Here is a 16,891-nt window from a genome sequence, read left to right on the forward strand (position 1 = left end):
GAGGCTGAGGGGAGATTTGATTGAGAGGTACAAAATTGTGAGGTGTGGATGGGAAGAGCATATTTACCTCAACAAAGACTAGGAGCCATAGGTTTGAAGTGATTGGTTGAAGGGTTAGAAGGGAGATGAGGAAACATTTTTTTCAACAAGGTATTAGGGATCTGGAAGTTGGTGCCTGAAAGGGTGGTGGTGGCACAAACCTCAACTCATTTAAAGGAGTCTGAATGTGCATCTCAAGTCCTAGAACCTGCAGGGCTACAGACCAAATGGAAAATAGGACTAGACTGGGTGGCTTGTTTTTCAGCTGGCACAGACACGATGGGCCGTAAACTACAGAAGCTAATAAAAACAGTAAGAGCCGCTACTGTGGGGAATCTTCAGCAAATGATTGACACAGAAGTTAAATTAACCATCATCCCTCATACAGCACATGCAATCCTCTACTTATAGTAGCTCAATGGACTTATAGTATCTCAATGGACTCCTGTGTCGGACACATCCTTACCGTTTGTAGATGTAGCTCAAGGTGATGCCAGCACCCAACACAATTATAATGGTCATCATTCCAATTGCCATAGCCTGACCTGGAGATAAAAGTACACCAATGTTAAACCATGGAAAGAGGATTGGGGAAGAACAGAAACCTCAGTCAAATCCTTGGAATATACAACCTTCCCCAAGCATAGAGTGTGACCCAAAGAACAAAGAAGAATACAGCACAGGAACAGGCCCTTTGGCCCTCCAAGCCCGCGCTGCTCCCTGGTCAAAACTAGACCATTCTTTTGTATCCCTCCATTCCCACTCCATTCATGTGGCTATCTAGATAAGTCTTAAACGTTCCCAGTGTGTCTGTCTCCACCACCTTGCCCGGCAGCGCATTCCAGGCCCCCACCACCCTCTGTGTAAAATACGTCCTTCTGATATCCATGTCAAACCTTCCCCCCCCCCCCCCCCCTCACCTTGAACCTATGACCCCTCGTGAACGTCACCACCGACCTGGGAAAAAGCTTCCCACCGTTCACCCTATCTATGCCTTTCATAATTTTATACACCTCTATTCGGTCACCCCTCATCCTCCGTCTTTCCAGTGAGAACAACCCCAGTTTACCCAATCTCTCCTCATAACTAAGCCCTTCCATACCAGGCAACATCCTGGTAAACAACCTCTACACTCTCTCCAAAGCCTCCATGTCCTTCTGGTAGTGTGGCAACCAGAACTGGGCGCAGTATTCCAAATGCGGCCGAACCAACGTTCTATACAACCGCGATATCAGACCCCAACTTTTATACTCTATGCCCCGTCCTATGAAGGCAAGCATGCCATGTGCCTTCTTCACTACCTTCTCCACCTGTGACGTCACCTTCAAGGATCTGTGGACTTGCACACCCAGGTCCCTCTGCGTATCTACACCCTTTATGGTTCTGCCATTTATCGTATAGCTCCCCCCTACATTATTTCTACCAAAATGCATCACTTCGCATTTATCTGGATTGAACTCCATCTGCCATTTCTTTGCCCAAATTTCCAGCCTATCTATATCCTTCTGTAGCCTCTGACAATGTTCCTCCCTATCTGCAAGTCCAGCCATTTTCGTGTCGTCCGCAAACTTACTGATCACCCCAGTTACACCTTCTTCCAGATCGTTTATATAAATCACAAACAGCAGAGGTCCCAATACAGAGCCCTGCGGAACACCACTAGTCACAGGCATCCAGCCGGAAAAAGACCCTTCCACTACCACCCTCTGTCTTCTGTGACCAAGCCAGTTCTCCACCCATCTAGCCACCTCCCCCTTTATCCCATGAGATCCAACCTTTTGCACCAACCTACCATGAGGGACTTCGTCAAACGCTTTACTAAAGTCCATATAGACGACATCCACGGCCCTTCCCTCGTCAATCATTCTAGTCACTTCTTCAAAAAACTCCACCAGGTTAGTGAGGCATGACCTTCCTCTCACAAAACCATGCTGACGATCGTTAATGAGTTTATTCCTTTCTAAATGCGCATACATCCTATCTCTAAGAATCCTCTCCAACAACTTCCCTACCACGGACGTCAAGCTCACCGGCCTATAATTTCCCGGGTTATCCTTCCTTCCCTTCTTAAATAACGGGACCACATTAGCTATCCTCCAATCCTCTGGGACCTCACCTGTGTCCAGTGATGAGACAAAGATTTGCGTCAGAGGCCCAGCGATTTCATCTCTCGTCTCCCTGAGCAGCCTGGGATAGATTCCAACAGGCCCTGGGGATTTGTCAGTCTTTATATTCCCTAAAAAACCTAACACTTCCTCGCTTGTAGTGGAGATTTTCTCTAACGGGTCAACACTCCCCTCCGAGACACTCCCAGTCAACACATCCCTCTCCTTTGTGAATACTGACGCAAAGTATTCATTTAGGATCTCCCCTACTTCTTTGGGCTCTAAGCATAATTCCCCACTTTTGTCCCTGAGAGGTCCGATTTTTCCCCTGACAACCCTTTTGCTCCTAACGTATGAATAAAATGCCTTGGGATTCTCCTTAATCCTGTCTGCCAAGGACATTTCGTGACCCCTTTTTGTCCTTCTAATTCCTCGTTTGAGTTCTTTCCTACTTTCTTTGTATTCCTCCAGAGCTCCCTCCGTTTTTAGCTGCCTGGACCTAACGTATGCCTCTCTTTTCTTTATGACCAATCGCTCAATTTCCCTGGTTATCCACGGTTCTTGAATCCTACCCTTCCTATCCTTCTTTTTTACAGGCACATGCCTATCCTGCAGCCCTAACAACTGTTCCTTAAAAGACTCCCACATGCCAGATGTGGATTTACCCTCAAACAGCCTCTCCCAATCAACAGCTGCCAATTTCTGCCTAATCCCACTAAAGTTAGCCTTCCCCTAATCCAACACCTTACCCTTGGGACACCACTCACCCTTTTCCATCACTATCCTAAAGCTAACAGAATTGTGGTCACTATTTGCCACATGTTCCCCTACCGAAACTTTGAAGACCTGACCGGGCTCATTCCCCAGTACGAGGTCCAGTATAGCCCCCTCTCTAGTCGGGCTATCTACATATTGTTCCAAAGAACCTTCCTGTACGCATTTTACAAATGCCTCCCCATTCAGACTCCCAGCCCTACGCGATTTCCAGTCTATATCAGGGAAATTGAAGTCTCCCACTACAACAACCCTATTTTTCCTGCACCTATCCATTATCTCCTGACATATCCGTTCTTCCACTTCCCTTGGGCTGTTGGGGGGCCTGTAGTACACCCCCAACATAGTGACTGCGCCCTTCCTGTTTCTGAGCTCCACCCACAGTGACTCGTTACACGACCCCTCTGAATTGTCCTCCCTCTGCACCGCTGTAATATGCTCTCTAACTAATACTGCTACTCCCCCACCTTTTTTGGCCCCTCCTCTGTCTCGCCTAAAACACTTGTACCCCGGAATATTCAGTTGCCAGTCCTGTCCCTCTTTCAACCAAGTCTCTGTCACCGCAACCACATCCAAATTCCTCGTAAGCATTAAGGCCCTAAGTTCGTCTGTCTTACCTGCTATGCTCCTTGCATTGAAGTAGATGCACTCCAGACCTCCAGGCGCAGTGAGGTCATCCTCCCCCAGAGTGCTCTTCTTCTTTGCCAGCCTTGTCCTGGCCCCAAGCTCGTCCCCAGCCTCTACACTTGTAGACCTAATTTTTTGATCCCCATCCCCCTGCCATATTAGTTTAAACCCACCCGAACTGCACTAGCAAAACTCCCAGCCAGGATATTTGTGCCCTTCCAATTTAGTTGTGACCGGTCCTTGTACAGGTGCCCTCCTCTCTTGAAAACTTCCCAGTGATCCAGGAATATGAAGCCCTCCCTCCTGGACCAGTCCTTTAGCCAAGCGTTCAATTGTACTATCTCCCTATTCCGAGCCTCACTGGCCCTAGGCATTGGGAGCAGCCCAGAGATTGCCACTCTGGAGGCCCTACTTTTTAGCCTATTTCCCAACTCCCTGAATTGCTCTCGTAGGATCCCCCTGCTCTTCCTATGTACGTCATTCGCACCAATGTGTACAATGACATCCGTTTCTTTATCCTCCCCTTTTAATATGCCTCCTATCCGCTCGGAGACATCCAGTACCCCAGCCCCAGGTAGGCAGACTACCATCCTGGAGTCCCGTTCGCACCCACAGAATCGCCTGTCCGTGCCTCTAACCGACGCGTCCTTCACCACTATTGCTCTCCTAATCCCTCTCTTTCCTTTCCGGACCACAGAGCCTGACTGTGTGCCCGTGACCTGGTCACTGTGGCTTACCCGTGGAGAGTCATCCTCCTCCACACTATCCAAAACAATATACCTGTTTTGGAGGGGGACAAACACAGGTGACCCCACCACTAATTGCTCACATCCCTCCCCTCTCACACCTGTCGCCGAGCCCTGGACAGCCACTGGAGTAGTCTCTGGTACGTTACCCTTATGACCTTTACTCCTCCTAACTGTAACCCACGTGTCTTCCCCCTGAGGCCCCGGTGTAACTACTTGCCTATAACTCATGTCTATTTGTCTCTCATTCTCCCTGACTAGACTAAGGTCATCAAGCCGCTGCTCCAGTTCCCTGACGCGGTCCCTCAGGAGCTGCAGTTCCACGCACCTGGCGCAAATGTGAACCTCCGGGCGGCTAGGTGTTTCCGGGAACTCCCACATCCCACACCGAAAGCAACAAACTGGCCTATCACTCATAGCTACCCTTTTCCTTTATAGCAATGAAGAAAAAAAAACCTACCCCGCTTCGCCCTTTCTCCCGAAGCCCTGTGAGCCAAAGCCCTTACAGCTCACACACTACTCCCTGCTCACTCTGCTGCCCGCTCCCGACGCTGCCCGCTCAAAAGTGTGGCCTGCTTTTAAACCCTCCGAAAACCTTCCCAGGCTTCTCCTGGGCCTACTTCCTGTTTTGGATTTAAAAAAACCTCCGATTTTTTACACAAGTTTAACTGAAAAATAAATAAATATATCACATGCACAAAACATTGCCTTACCCTCAGCCTGCTCCTGTGGAACAATCCCACTCTCTCCTGAGTGACCCAATCCCACTCTCTCCTGAGTAGTTAGCCAGCTACAAGAAAACTGCTCAGAGTCTGGGTACTGGGAAATCACAAACATAGAAAATAGAAATAGAAAGTAGAATTCGGCCCTTCGAGTCCGCTCCAGCATTCATTATGATCCTAGCTGATCATCCAACTCAAGAGCCTGATTCTGCTTGCCCCCCGCCCCCCCTTTTCCTTTGATCCCTTTCTCCCCAAGTGTTTCTTGAAAACATACAATGTTTTGGCCTCAACTGCTTTTTGTGGTAACGAATTCCACAGGCTCACCACTTTCTGGGTGAAGACATTTCTCCTAATCTCTGTCCTAAGCGGTCTACCCTGTATCCTCAGACTGTGACCCCTGGTTCTGGACACCCTCACTATCAGGAACATCCTTCTTGCAATTACTCTGTCTAATCCTGTTAGAATTTTATAGGTTCTATGAAATCCCCCCCCCCTCATTCTTCTATGTCCAGCGAATACAATCCTGATTCAATTTCTCCTTGTACATTAGTCCTACTATCCCTGGAATCAGTCTGGTAAACCTTCCCTGCACACCCCCCAGAGCAAGAACATTCTTCCTCAGATGAGGAGGCCAAAACTGCACACAATATTCCAAGTGTGGCCTCACCAAGGCCCTATATAATTTCATTAAGACATCCCTGCTCCTGTACTCGAATCCTCCCACTATGTAGGCCAACATACCAATTGCCTTTTTCACTGCATGCTGTACCTGCTTGCTTATCTTCAGTAACTGATATACGAGGACACCCAGGTCTCCTGGCACATTCCCCTCTCCTAGTTTATAACCATTCAGATAGTGATCAGCCTTCCTGTTTTTGCCACCAAAGTGGATAACCTTTCGTTTATTCAAATTATACTACAGCCGCCACTTATTTGCCAACTCACTCAACTTGCCCAAATCACAGTGAAGGATCTTGATGTCTTCCTCACAGCTCGCCCTCCCATCCAGTTTTGTGTCATCTGCAAATTTGGAGATATTACATTTAGTTCCCTCATCTAAATCACTAATATATATAGTCAACAGCTGGAGTCCCAGCACTGATCCCTGCAGTACCCCACTAGTTACTGCCTGCCATTTGGAATAAGATCCATTTATTCCTACTCTTTGTTTCCTGTCTGCCAACCAGTTTTCTATCCATCTCAATACACTCCCCCAACTCCATGCATTTTAATTTTACACACTAGTCTCTTAGGTGGGACTTTGTCAAAAGCCTTCTGAAAGTCCAAAGAAACTACATTTCCTGACTCTCCCTCATCAACTCTATTAGTTACATTCTCGAAGAATTCCAGTAATTTGTCAAACATGATTTCCCCTTTGTAAATCCATGCTGATTCTGTCCGATCCTGCCACTGTTTTTCAAGTTTTTTGCTATAAAATCTTTGATAACTGATTCTAGAATTTTCCCACAACCGACGTCAGGCTTACTGGTCTATAATTCCCTGCTTTCTCTCTACCTCCCTTTAGAAATAGTAGCTGACATTAGCTAACCTCTAATCTGAAGGAACTGTTTCAGTGTCTATAGAATCTTGGAAGATGAGCACCAATGCATCCACTATTTCTCGGGCCACTTCCTTAAGTATTCTGAATTAGTTTATCAGGCCCTGGGGATTTATTGGCTCTCAAACCCATCAGTCCCCCCAACACCACTTCTCTAGTAATACTGATCTTCCTCAGTTCCTCTACATGTTTCCTACATGCAGAGCTTCAATTTAGTTCCTGACTTCTGTTCTGATTGAAGGGCAGCTTGGTTTCAAATAGAGAATTCACTGGACGAAACATACAGCTGAATCAATCTCACATATTGGTTAGCATAGTAAAGGAGCTATAATGCTACTTGGTACAATTTATAAGCCACCAAATAGTGGGAAAGAGGTAGAGGAGTGGATTTGCAAGGAAATCATACAATTGCAAGCACTATAAATGAGTGACAAAGGGAGGACTTTAACAAGCCAATACTGAATGGGCAAAAAAAGGAAGGCTATTTCTGAAGTGAGTGCAGAAAATATTCGTGATTAGTATCTTTCCTGCCCAAAAAGGAAGGAGATATTGCTGGCTCTATCCAGAGGAATGAAGCACAGAATACCAAAGTGAGGAAGAATTTTGGGAGTAGTTAGCATGGAATGCATCCTAACCAGAGTGCAAAATTTGGGAATTCAATCAAAGTGGAAATGCGGTGCAGTAAGGGAAAGCTAATTACAACAATATTAGGCAGGAACTGAAGAATGTAGATTGGGGGCAGATGTTTGAGGGCAAATCAACATCTGGCATGATCGGAATTCAGGACCAGCACATTCCTGTAAGGATGAAGGATAAGTATGGCAAGTTTTGGAATCTTGGATAACGAGAGATATTGTGAGACGAGTCAAAGAGAAAAAATGAAGCATTTGTCAAGGCGAGGAGGCTAGGTACAAACAAAGCAAGTGTGGAATACAAGGAAAGTAGAAAGAAACTTAAGCAAGGAATAGGGAGGGCTAAAAGGGGTCAAGCAGGATTAAGGAAAATCCCAAGGCTTTTTATACATATATAAAGAGCAAGGGGGTAGTCAGGGAGAAGGTTGGCCCACTCAAAGACAGGGGAGGGAATCTATGCATGGAGCCAGAGAAAATGGGCAAGGTATTAAATGGGTACTTTGCGTCAGTATTCACCAAAGAGAAGGACTTGGTGGGTAATGAGTCTGGGAAAGGAGGTGTAAATCGTTTGAGTCATGTTGAGATCAAAAAGCGAGTTTTGAGGTTCTTGAGAAACATTAAGTTAGACAAGTCCCCAGGGCCTGATGGGATATACTCCAGAATACTGAGAGAGGAAAGGGAGGAAATTGCTGGGGCCTTGAGAGAAATCTTTGTATCCTCACTGTCTACAGGAGAGGTCCCAGAGGCTTGGAGAATAGCCAAAATGTTGTTCCTTTGTTTAAGAAGGGCAACAAGGATAATCCAGGTAATTACAGGCCAGTGAGCCGTACGTCAGTGTAGGGAAATTATTGGAGAGGATTCTTCGACAGGATTTACTCTCACTTGGAAATAAGTGGAGGTATTAGTAAGAGGCAACATGGTTTTATGAAGGGGACGTTGTGTCTCACTAACTTGATCGAGTTTTAGGAGGAAGTGATGAAGATGATTGACGAGGGTAGGGCAGTGGATGTTGTCTATTTGGACTTCAGTAAGGCCTTTGACAAGGTCCCTCATGGCAGACTGGTGCAGAAGGTGAAGTCACATAGGATCAGAGGTGAGCTGGCAAGGTGGATACAGAACTGGCTCGGTCATAGAAGACAGAGGGTAGCAGTGGGAGGGTACGTTTCTGAATGGAGGGCTGTGATAAGTGGCATTCCTCAGGGGTCAGTGCTGGGACCTTTGCTGTTTGTAATATATATATAAATGATTTGGAGGAAAATGTAACTGGTTTGATTAATACGTTTGCGGGCGACACAAAGGTTGGTGGATTTGCAGATAGTGATGAGGACCAACAGAGGATACAGCAGGATATATGTCGGTTGGAGAATTGGGCGGAGAGATGACAGATGTAGTTTAATCCGGACAAATGTGAGGTAATGCATTTTGGAAGGTTTAATACAGATAGGAAATATACAGTAAATGGCAGAACCCTTAAGAGTATTGATAGGCAGAGGGATCTGGGTGTACAGGTACACAGGTCACTGAAAGTGGCAACGCAGGTGGAGAAGGTAGTCAAGAAGGCTTACGGCATGCTTGCCTTCATCAGCTGGGGCATTGAGTTTAAAAATTGGCAAGTCATGTTGCAGCTTTATAGAACCTTAGTTAGGCCGCACTTGGAATATAGTGTTCAGTTCTGGTCTCCGCACTATCAGAAGGATGTGGAGGCTTTGGAGAGGATACAGAAAAAATTTACCAGGATGTTGCCTGGTATGGAGGGCATTAGCTATGAGGAGAGGTTGGAGAAACATGGTTTGCTCTCACTGGAACGACGGAGGTTGAGGGGCGACCTGATAGACGTCTACAAGACTATGAGGGGCATGGACAGAGTGGATAGTCAAAGAGATGGTATAAAAATAGATTGGCAGCTAAAACTAAATGGATCCAAACGGTTTCTTTAGGGGTAGTAACAATAAATGGGTTGTCAGATGAGTGGTGGGCCAATTAGGGTCAAAAATGGTGGAGGCAAAGGGTATGGTGGAGATACTAAATGAGTACTTTAAAAAAGAATTGGTGTTTCCCAATAAAGATGACTTTTCCAAAGTCACAACAAATGAGGAGGATATTGGGATACCGGATAAGATAAAAATGGATAAAGAGGTACGAGAATGCTGGTAATTAAAGTGAATAAGTCACTCAATCTACATAGTTGCTCAGGCTGAAAATTGCAGGGACTCTGTCCACAATCCTCCTTAGATATAGGAGTGGTGCCAGAGGACTGGAGAACTGCAAATGTTACGCCCTTGTTCAAAATAAGGATAAACTTGGTAATCAGAATTTAATGCAGTAGTGAGCAACCTGCAGCCGGAGGCGGGGGGCCACATGCAGCCCACATGCAGGGTTGTCACATGCCACTGAGTTACGTCCACATTGTTTTTTTCCCAACTGATATGACGTATGTAAGGGCAGATCAGGCAAAGTGAGGTGTGTGCTGATTGCACAAACATGCATCCAAAGTGTAAACGTTTATTTTTTCTACCAAATGAAGTAGTTGATAGTTTGATTGAAATATAAGCGATTCAGCATTTTCTTGTTATGAAATATTTGGTCATAGAAGACAGAGTAGTGGTGGAAGGGTGTTTTTCTGACTGGAGATATGTGAGCAGTGCTGTTCCTCAGGGGTCGATGCTGGGACCCCTGTTGTTTGTAATGTATATATATATATACATATATTAAATAATTTGGAGAAGAATGTAGGTGGTCTGATTAGTAAATTTGTGAACAACACAAAGATTGGGGAAGCTGCAGATAGTGAGGAGGATTACCAGAGGTTACAGCAGGATATAGATAGGCTGGCGACTTTGGCGGAAAAAGTGCAGATGGAGTTTAATCCGGACAAATACGAGGTGATGCATTTTGAAAGGTCGAATGCAGGATGGAAGTATACAGTAAATGGCAGAACCCTTCGAAGTATTAACATACAGAGAGATCTAGACATACAGGTCCACAGTTATAGAACATAAGAACTAGGAGCAGGAGTAGGCCATCTGGCCCCTTGAGCCCACTCCACCATTCAATAAGATCATGGCTGATCTTTTTGTGGACTCAGCTCCACTTAGAACATAGAACATTACAGCGCAGAACAGGCCCTTCGGCCCACGATGTTGCACCGACCAGTAAAAAAAAAAACTGTGACCCTCCAACCTAAACCAATTTCTTTTCGTCCATGAACCTATCTACGGATCTCTTAAACGCCCCCAAACTAGGCGCATTTACTACTGATGCTGGCAGGGCATTCCAATCCCTCACCACCCTCTGGGTAAAGAACCTACCCCTGACATCGGTTCTATAACTACCCCCCCTCAATTTAAAGCCATGCCCCCTCGTGCTGGATTTCTCCATCAGAGGAAAAAGGCTATCACTATCCACCCTATCTAAACCTCTAATCATCTTATATGTTTCAATAAGATCCCCTCTTAGCCGCCGCCTTTCCAGCGAAAACAATCCCAAATCCCTCAGCCTCTCCTCATAGGATCTCCCCTCCATACCAGGCAACATCCTGGTAAACCTCCTCTGCACCCTCTCCAAAGCCTCCACATCCTTCCTGTAATGTGGGGACCAGAACTGCACACAGTACTCCAAGTGCGGCCGCACCAGAGTTGTGTACAGTTGCAACATAACGCTACGACTCCTAAATTCAATCCCCCTACCAATAAACGCCAAGACACCATATGCCTTCTTAACAACCTTATCTACTTGATTCCCAACTTTCAGGGATCTATGCACACATACACCTAGATCCCTCTGCTCCTCCACACTATTCAAAGTCCTCCCGTTAGCCCTATACTCAACACATCTGTTATTCCTACCAAAGTGAATTACCTCACACTTCTCCGCATTAAACTCCATCCGCCACCTCTCGGCCCAACTTTGCAACCTGTCTAAGTCTTCCTGCAAACTACGACACCCTTCCTCACTGTCTACCACACCACCGACTTTGGTGTCATTAGCAAATTTGCTAATCCACCCAACTATACCCTCATCCAGATCATTAATAAATATTACAAACAGCAGTGGCCCCAAAACAGATCCCTGAGGTACACCACTTGTAACCGCACTCCATGATGAATATTTACTATCAACCACCACCCTCTGTTTCCTATCCGCTAGCCAATTCCTGATCCAATTTCCTAGATCACCCCCAATCCCATACATCTGCATTTTCTGCAGAAGCCTACCATGGTGAACCTTATCAAACGCCTTACTAAAATCCATATATACCACGTCCACTGCCTTGCCCCCATCCACCTCCTTGGTCACTTTCTCAAAAAACTCAATAAGGTTAGTAAGGCACGACCTACCTGCCACAAAACCATGCTGACTATCACCTATCAATTCATTACTCTCCAAATAACTATAAATCCTATCCCTTATAATTTTTTCCAACATCTTGCCGACAACAGAAGTGAGACTCACCGGTCTATAATTCCCGGGGAAGTCTCTGTTCCCCTTCTTAAACAATGGGACAACATTCGCTAACCTCCAATCTTCTGGTACTATACCAGAGGCCAACGACGACCTGAAGATCAGAGCCAGAGGCTCTGCAATCACTTCTCTTGCCTCCCAGAGAATCCTTGGATAAATCCCATCCGGACCAGGGGATTTATCTATTTTCAGACCCTCCAGAATATCCTGCACATCCTCCTTATCAACTGTAATACTGTCTATTCTACTCCCTTGCAACCCAGTGTCCTCCTCAGCTATATTCATGTCCCCTTGCGTGAACACCGAAGAGAAATATTGGTTCAATGCTTCACCAATCTCCTCCGGTTCCACACATAACTTCCCTCTGCCATCTATAACTGGCCCTAAACTTGCCCTAACCAACCTTCTGTTCTTGACATACCTATAGAACGCCTTAGGATTCTCTTTAACCCTATCCGCCAAAGTCTTCTCATGTCCCCTTTTAGCCCTTCTAAGCTCGCTCTTCAACTCCCTCTTAGCCAATCTAAAGCTTTCTAGTGCACTACCCGAGTGCTCACGTCTCATCCGAACATAAGCCTCCTTTTTCTTTTTAACCAACAAAGAAACTTTTTTGGTGCACCACGGTTCCCTAGCCCTACCAATTCCTCCTTGCCTGACAGGGACATACCTATCACAGACTCGCAGTAGCTGCTCCTTGAAAAAACTCCACATGTCGGACGTTCCCAGTCCCTGTAATCTCCTAGTCCAACCTATGTTTCCTAATTCTCTCCTAATAGCCTCATAATTACCCTTCCCCCAGCTAAAACCACTGGCCCGAGGTTCATGCCTATCCCTTTCCATCACTAAGGTGAACGTAACCGAATTGTGGTCACTATCACCAAAATGCACACCAACTTCCAAGTCTAGCACCTGGTCTGGCTCATTTCCCAGCACCAGATCCAATATAGCCTCACCTCTAGTTGGCCTGTCTACATACTGAGTCAAAAAACCTTCCTGCACGCTTTGAACAAAAACTGACCCCTCTAACGAGCTAGAGCTATAACAATTCCAGTCAATATTAGTCAAGTTAAAATCCCCCATAACAATTGCCCTATTACTTTCACTCCTCAGCAGGATTGACTCCGCAATCCTTTCCTCAACCTCTCTAGAACTTTTAGGAGGTCTATAAAAGACTCCCAACAGGGTGACCTCTCCTCTCCTATTTCTAATCTCCGCCCATACTACCTCAACAGATAAGTCCTCATCAAACCTCCTCTCTGACACTGTGATACAATCTCTGACCAATAATGCTACCGCTCCCCCTCTTCTACCTCCTTCCCTACTTCGACTAAAACATTTGAACCCCGGGACCTGCAGCATCCATTCCTGCCCCTGCTCTATCCATGTCTCTGAAATAGCCACAACATCGAAGTCCCAGGTACTGATCCACGCTGCAAGTTCACCCACTTTATTGCGAATACTCCTGGCATTGAAGTATACACATTTCAAACCCTGCTCCACCCCACCTCTGCAATGCCGTGCATTGCAGTCCCCATCCATGCATCCCTCACTTTCAGCCCCACTACTCAGGATCCCTCCCCCCCCCCGAATCAGTTTAAACCTCCCTGCATGGCCTTAGCAAATTTACCCCCCAGGATATTGGTCCCCTTCTGATTAAGGTGTAGACCATCCTTCTCATAGAGGTCACACCTTCCCCAGTACGAGCCCCAATTGCTTAAGTACCTGAACCCCTCCCTCCTGCACCATCCCCTCAGCCATGAATTCAAACCTTCCCTCTCCCTATTCCTCTCTAAACTATCCCGTGGTACAGGCAAGAGTCCAGAGATAACCACTCTGTCAGTCTTGGCCTTTAGTTTCCACCCCAACTCCATAAATCCCTGCCTAATATCCCCTTCCCCTATCCTCCCTATGTCGTGTGTCCCCACATGTACAATAACTTGTGGTTTATCTCCCTCCCCCCTAAGAGTCCTGAATACCCTGTCAGACACATCCCGGGCCCCAGCCCCTGGTAGGCAACACACCAACCCTGAGTCCCTACCTTTAGTTCCGACCCTCCTATCTGTCCCCTTAATTGTGGAGTCCCCAATCACAAGGCCCAGTCTTTTACAGCCCCTAACCACCTGAGCTTTCTCACTCGGCTCACCCCCAGAGATCTGCTCTCTATGCTCAGTTGATTCCTCCTCAACTGTAGCCTCCAGCACCGAAAACCTATTATGGAGGGGAACCGCCCCAGGGGATTGTCTTCCCGATTGCTTCTTACCCCTCCTCCTGGCATTGACCCAAGCCTCATTTCTAGGAGTTACTATTTCTCTATAACTCCTATCAACTTCCACCTCCGCCTCCCGAATTATGCGGAGTTCCTCTACCTCCCCCTCCAGCTCCTTTACACGCTCCTCCAGAAGCTGCAATCTAATGCACTTCTTACAACTAAAATCTCCTGAAACACTACTGGATTTCCTCACCACATACATCCCACAGGAGATGCAGCATACTGCCTGAACTGCCATCCCTGAAGCCATTACCAGCAAGAAAAAAAGAAAACAAAAAACTTCCCCACACTTATAATTAGGTTAGAGGAGGATGGAAGGGTGGGATCCTCTACCAGTGTAGAGGATCGGGTATCTCCTCTGCACCAATTTATAGGGCTAGGGGCCCGAGAGAAAAAAAAAAACTACTACTGAGGGGGAACCACCCAGGTATCTGACTTTTAAAGTTAAAATAAAAACCCTTCCCAGACTCCTTTGCTGCCCACTTCTAGTTTTCACTTTAAACTTGAAAAACTGCTGTTAAAGTAAAGGCCAAAAAAATACACACACTAGCTGACTAATTAAATAAATAAACAATTCAATTAATCCAATTAATCTCTTACCAGCACTGCTGCTTTTCAATCACCCCTCTCAGCTTGCTCCAGTGGATCTTATCTATCCTTGCCTTCAAAACATTCAATGGCGTCGCCTCAACTGCTTCACTGGGCAGGGAATTTCACAGATTCTTTGTGTGAAGAAGTTCCTCCTCAACTCAGTCCTAAATCTGCTGCCCCTTATTTTGAGGCCATGCCCCCTAGTTCTAGTTTCACCCACCAGTTGAAACAACTTCCCTGCTTCTATCTTATCTATTCCCTTCATAATCTTAAGTGTTTCTCCCCTCATTCTTCTGAATTCCAATGAGTATAGCCCCAGTCCACTCAGTCTCTCCTCATAAGCCAAACCTCTCAACTCCGGAATCAACCTAGTGAATCTCCTCTGCACTCCCTCCAGTGCCAGAATATCCTTTCTCAAGTAAGGAGACAAAAACTGCACAGTACTCCAGGTCTGGCCTCACCAGTATCTTATAGAGCTGCAACATAACCTCGCTGTTTTTAAACTCCATCCCTCTAGCAATGAAGTACAAAATTCCATTTGCCTTCTTAATTACCTGCTGCGCCTGCAAACCAACTCCTTGTGATTCATGCAAGTCCCTCTGCATAGCAACATGCTGCAATTTTTCACGATTTAAATAATAGTCCATTTTGCTGTTATTCCTACCAAAATGGGTGACTTCACATTTACCAACATTATACTCCATCTGCCAGACCTTCGCCCACTCACTTAGACTATCCCTTTGCAGACTTTCATCGTCCTCTGCACACTTTGCTCTGCCACTCATCTTAGTGTCATCTGCGAATTGTGACACACTACACTTAGTCCCCAACTCCAAATCATCTATGTAAATCGGAAATAATTGCGGTCCCAACACTGATCCCTGAGGCATACCACTAGTCACTGATTGCCAACCAGAAAAACACCCATTTACCCCCACTCTTTGCTTTCTGTTAGTTAACCAATCCCCTATCCATGCTAATACATTACCCGTTACACCCTGCACCTTTATCTTATGTCACAGTTCCCTGAAAGTGGCAACCCAAATGGATAAGGTAGTCAAGAAGGCATATGTTGGGGCACAGAGTATAAAAATTGGCAAATCATGTTGCAGCTGTATAGAACTTCGCTTAGGCCACATTTAGAATATTGCGTATAGATCTGGTCACCACACTACCAGAAGGATGTGGAGGCTTTGGAGAGGGTACAGAAATAGGTTACCAGGATGTTGCCTGGTTTGGAGGATATTAGCTATGAGGAGAGATTGGAGAAACTTGATTTGTTTTCATTTGAATGTTGGAAGTTGAGAAGTTTAAAAAATTATGAAAGGCATGGTCAGAAGCTTTTTCCCAGGGTAGAAATCTCAATTGGCATGTCAGCTCCGACTTTCACCAACTTTTACAGATGCACCATAGAAAGTGTTCTTTCTGGTTGTATCACAGCTTGGTATGGCTCCTGCACTGCCCAAGACCGCTAGGAACTACAAAAGGTCATGAATGTAGCCCAATCCATCACGCAAACCAGCCTCCCATCCATTGACTCTGTCTACACTTCCCACTGCCTCAGCAAAGCAGCCAGCATAATTAAGGACCCCACACACCCCGGACATTCTCTCTTCCACCTTCTTCCTTCGGGAAAAAGATACAAAGGTTTGAGGTCACGTACGAACCAACTCAAGAACAGCTTCTTCCCTGCTGCTGTCAGACTTTTGAATGGATTTACCTTGCATTAAGTTGATCTTTCTCTACACCCTAGCTATGACTGTAGCACTACATTCTGCACTCTCTTGTTTTTCTTCTCTATGAACGGTATGCTTTGTCTGTATAGCACGCAAGAAACAATACTTTTCACTGTATGTTAATACATGTGACAATAATAAATCAAATCAAGTCAAATCAAATCTACTACTAGGGACATAGATTTAAGATAAAAGGGGGGAAGGTTTAAAGGCAATGTGAGAGGCTCGTTATTTTTTTTAAGAGAGGGTGGTAACTGCTCTCTCCTCATTTAAAAGGCGACTCAACTTTTTCCGCAACCCAAAGATTTTTTTTAAAGCAGACATGTTTTTGAAAACCTGGCATTTTGTATATTTCTCATGAAAACTATAAAAGGTTAAGAAGTTCCACAATTTCTCCAAACCAGGCAACATCCTGGTAAACCTTTTCTGTACCCTCTCCAATGACCTTCTTTCCATTATAAGGTCAGAGTGGGGATGTTCGCTGATGATTGCATAATGTTCAGCACCATCCATGATTCCACAGGTACTGAAGCAGTCCATGTCCAATTGCAGCAAGACCTGAACAATACCCACAATTGGGTTGACAAGTGACAAGTAGCATTCACACCATCTAAGTGCCAGACAATGACTA

At 45.7% G+C, this 16,891-nt stretch overlaps 1 protein-coding gene across 1 annotated transcript in view; it reads right to left on the reverse strand.

Annotated features, from left to right (window-relative positions):
- Positions 1–16,891, reverse strand: part of pik3ip1 (phosphoinositide-3-kinase interacting protein 1) — a 61,827-nt gene that overhangs the window by 14,549 nt on the left and 30,387 nt on the right. The window contains exons 3-5 of the mRNA XM_078206911.1: positions 5,959–6,033; positions 5,005–5,103; positions 506–584 (exon numbers count right to left, since the gene is read on the reverse strand). Of these exons, the coding sequence (XP_078063037.1) occupies positions 506–584; positions 5,005–5,103; positions 5,959–6,033 (253 nt within the window). The remainder of the gene's footprint in view (positions 1–505; positions 585–5,004; positions 5,104–5,958; positions 6,034–16,891) is intronic.

Source organism: Mustelus asterias, unplaced genomic scaffold, assembly GCF_964213995.1.
Source record: "Mustelus asterias unplaced genomic scaffold, sMusAst1.hap1.1 HAP1_SCAFFOLD_1879, whole genome shotgun sequence".
In the NCBI taxonomy this organism is placed as follows: domain Eukaryota; kingdom Metazoa; phylum Chordata; class Chondrichthyes; order Carcharhiniformes; family Triakidae; genus Mustelus; species Mustelus asterias.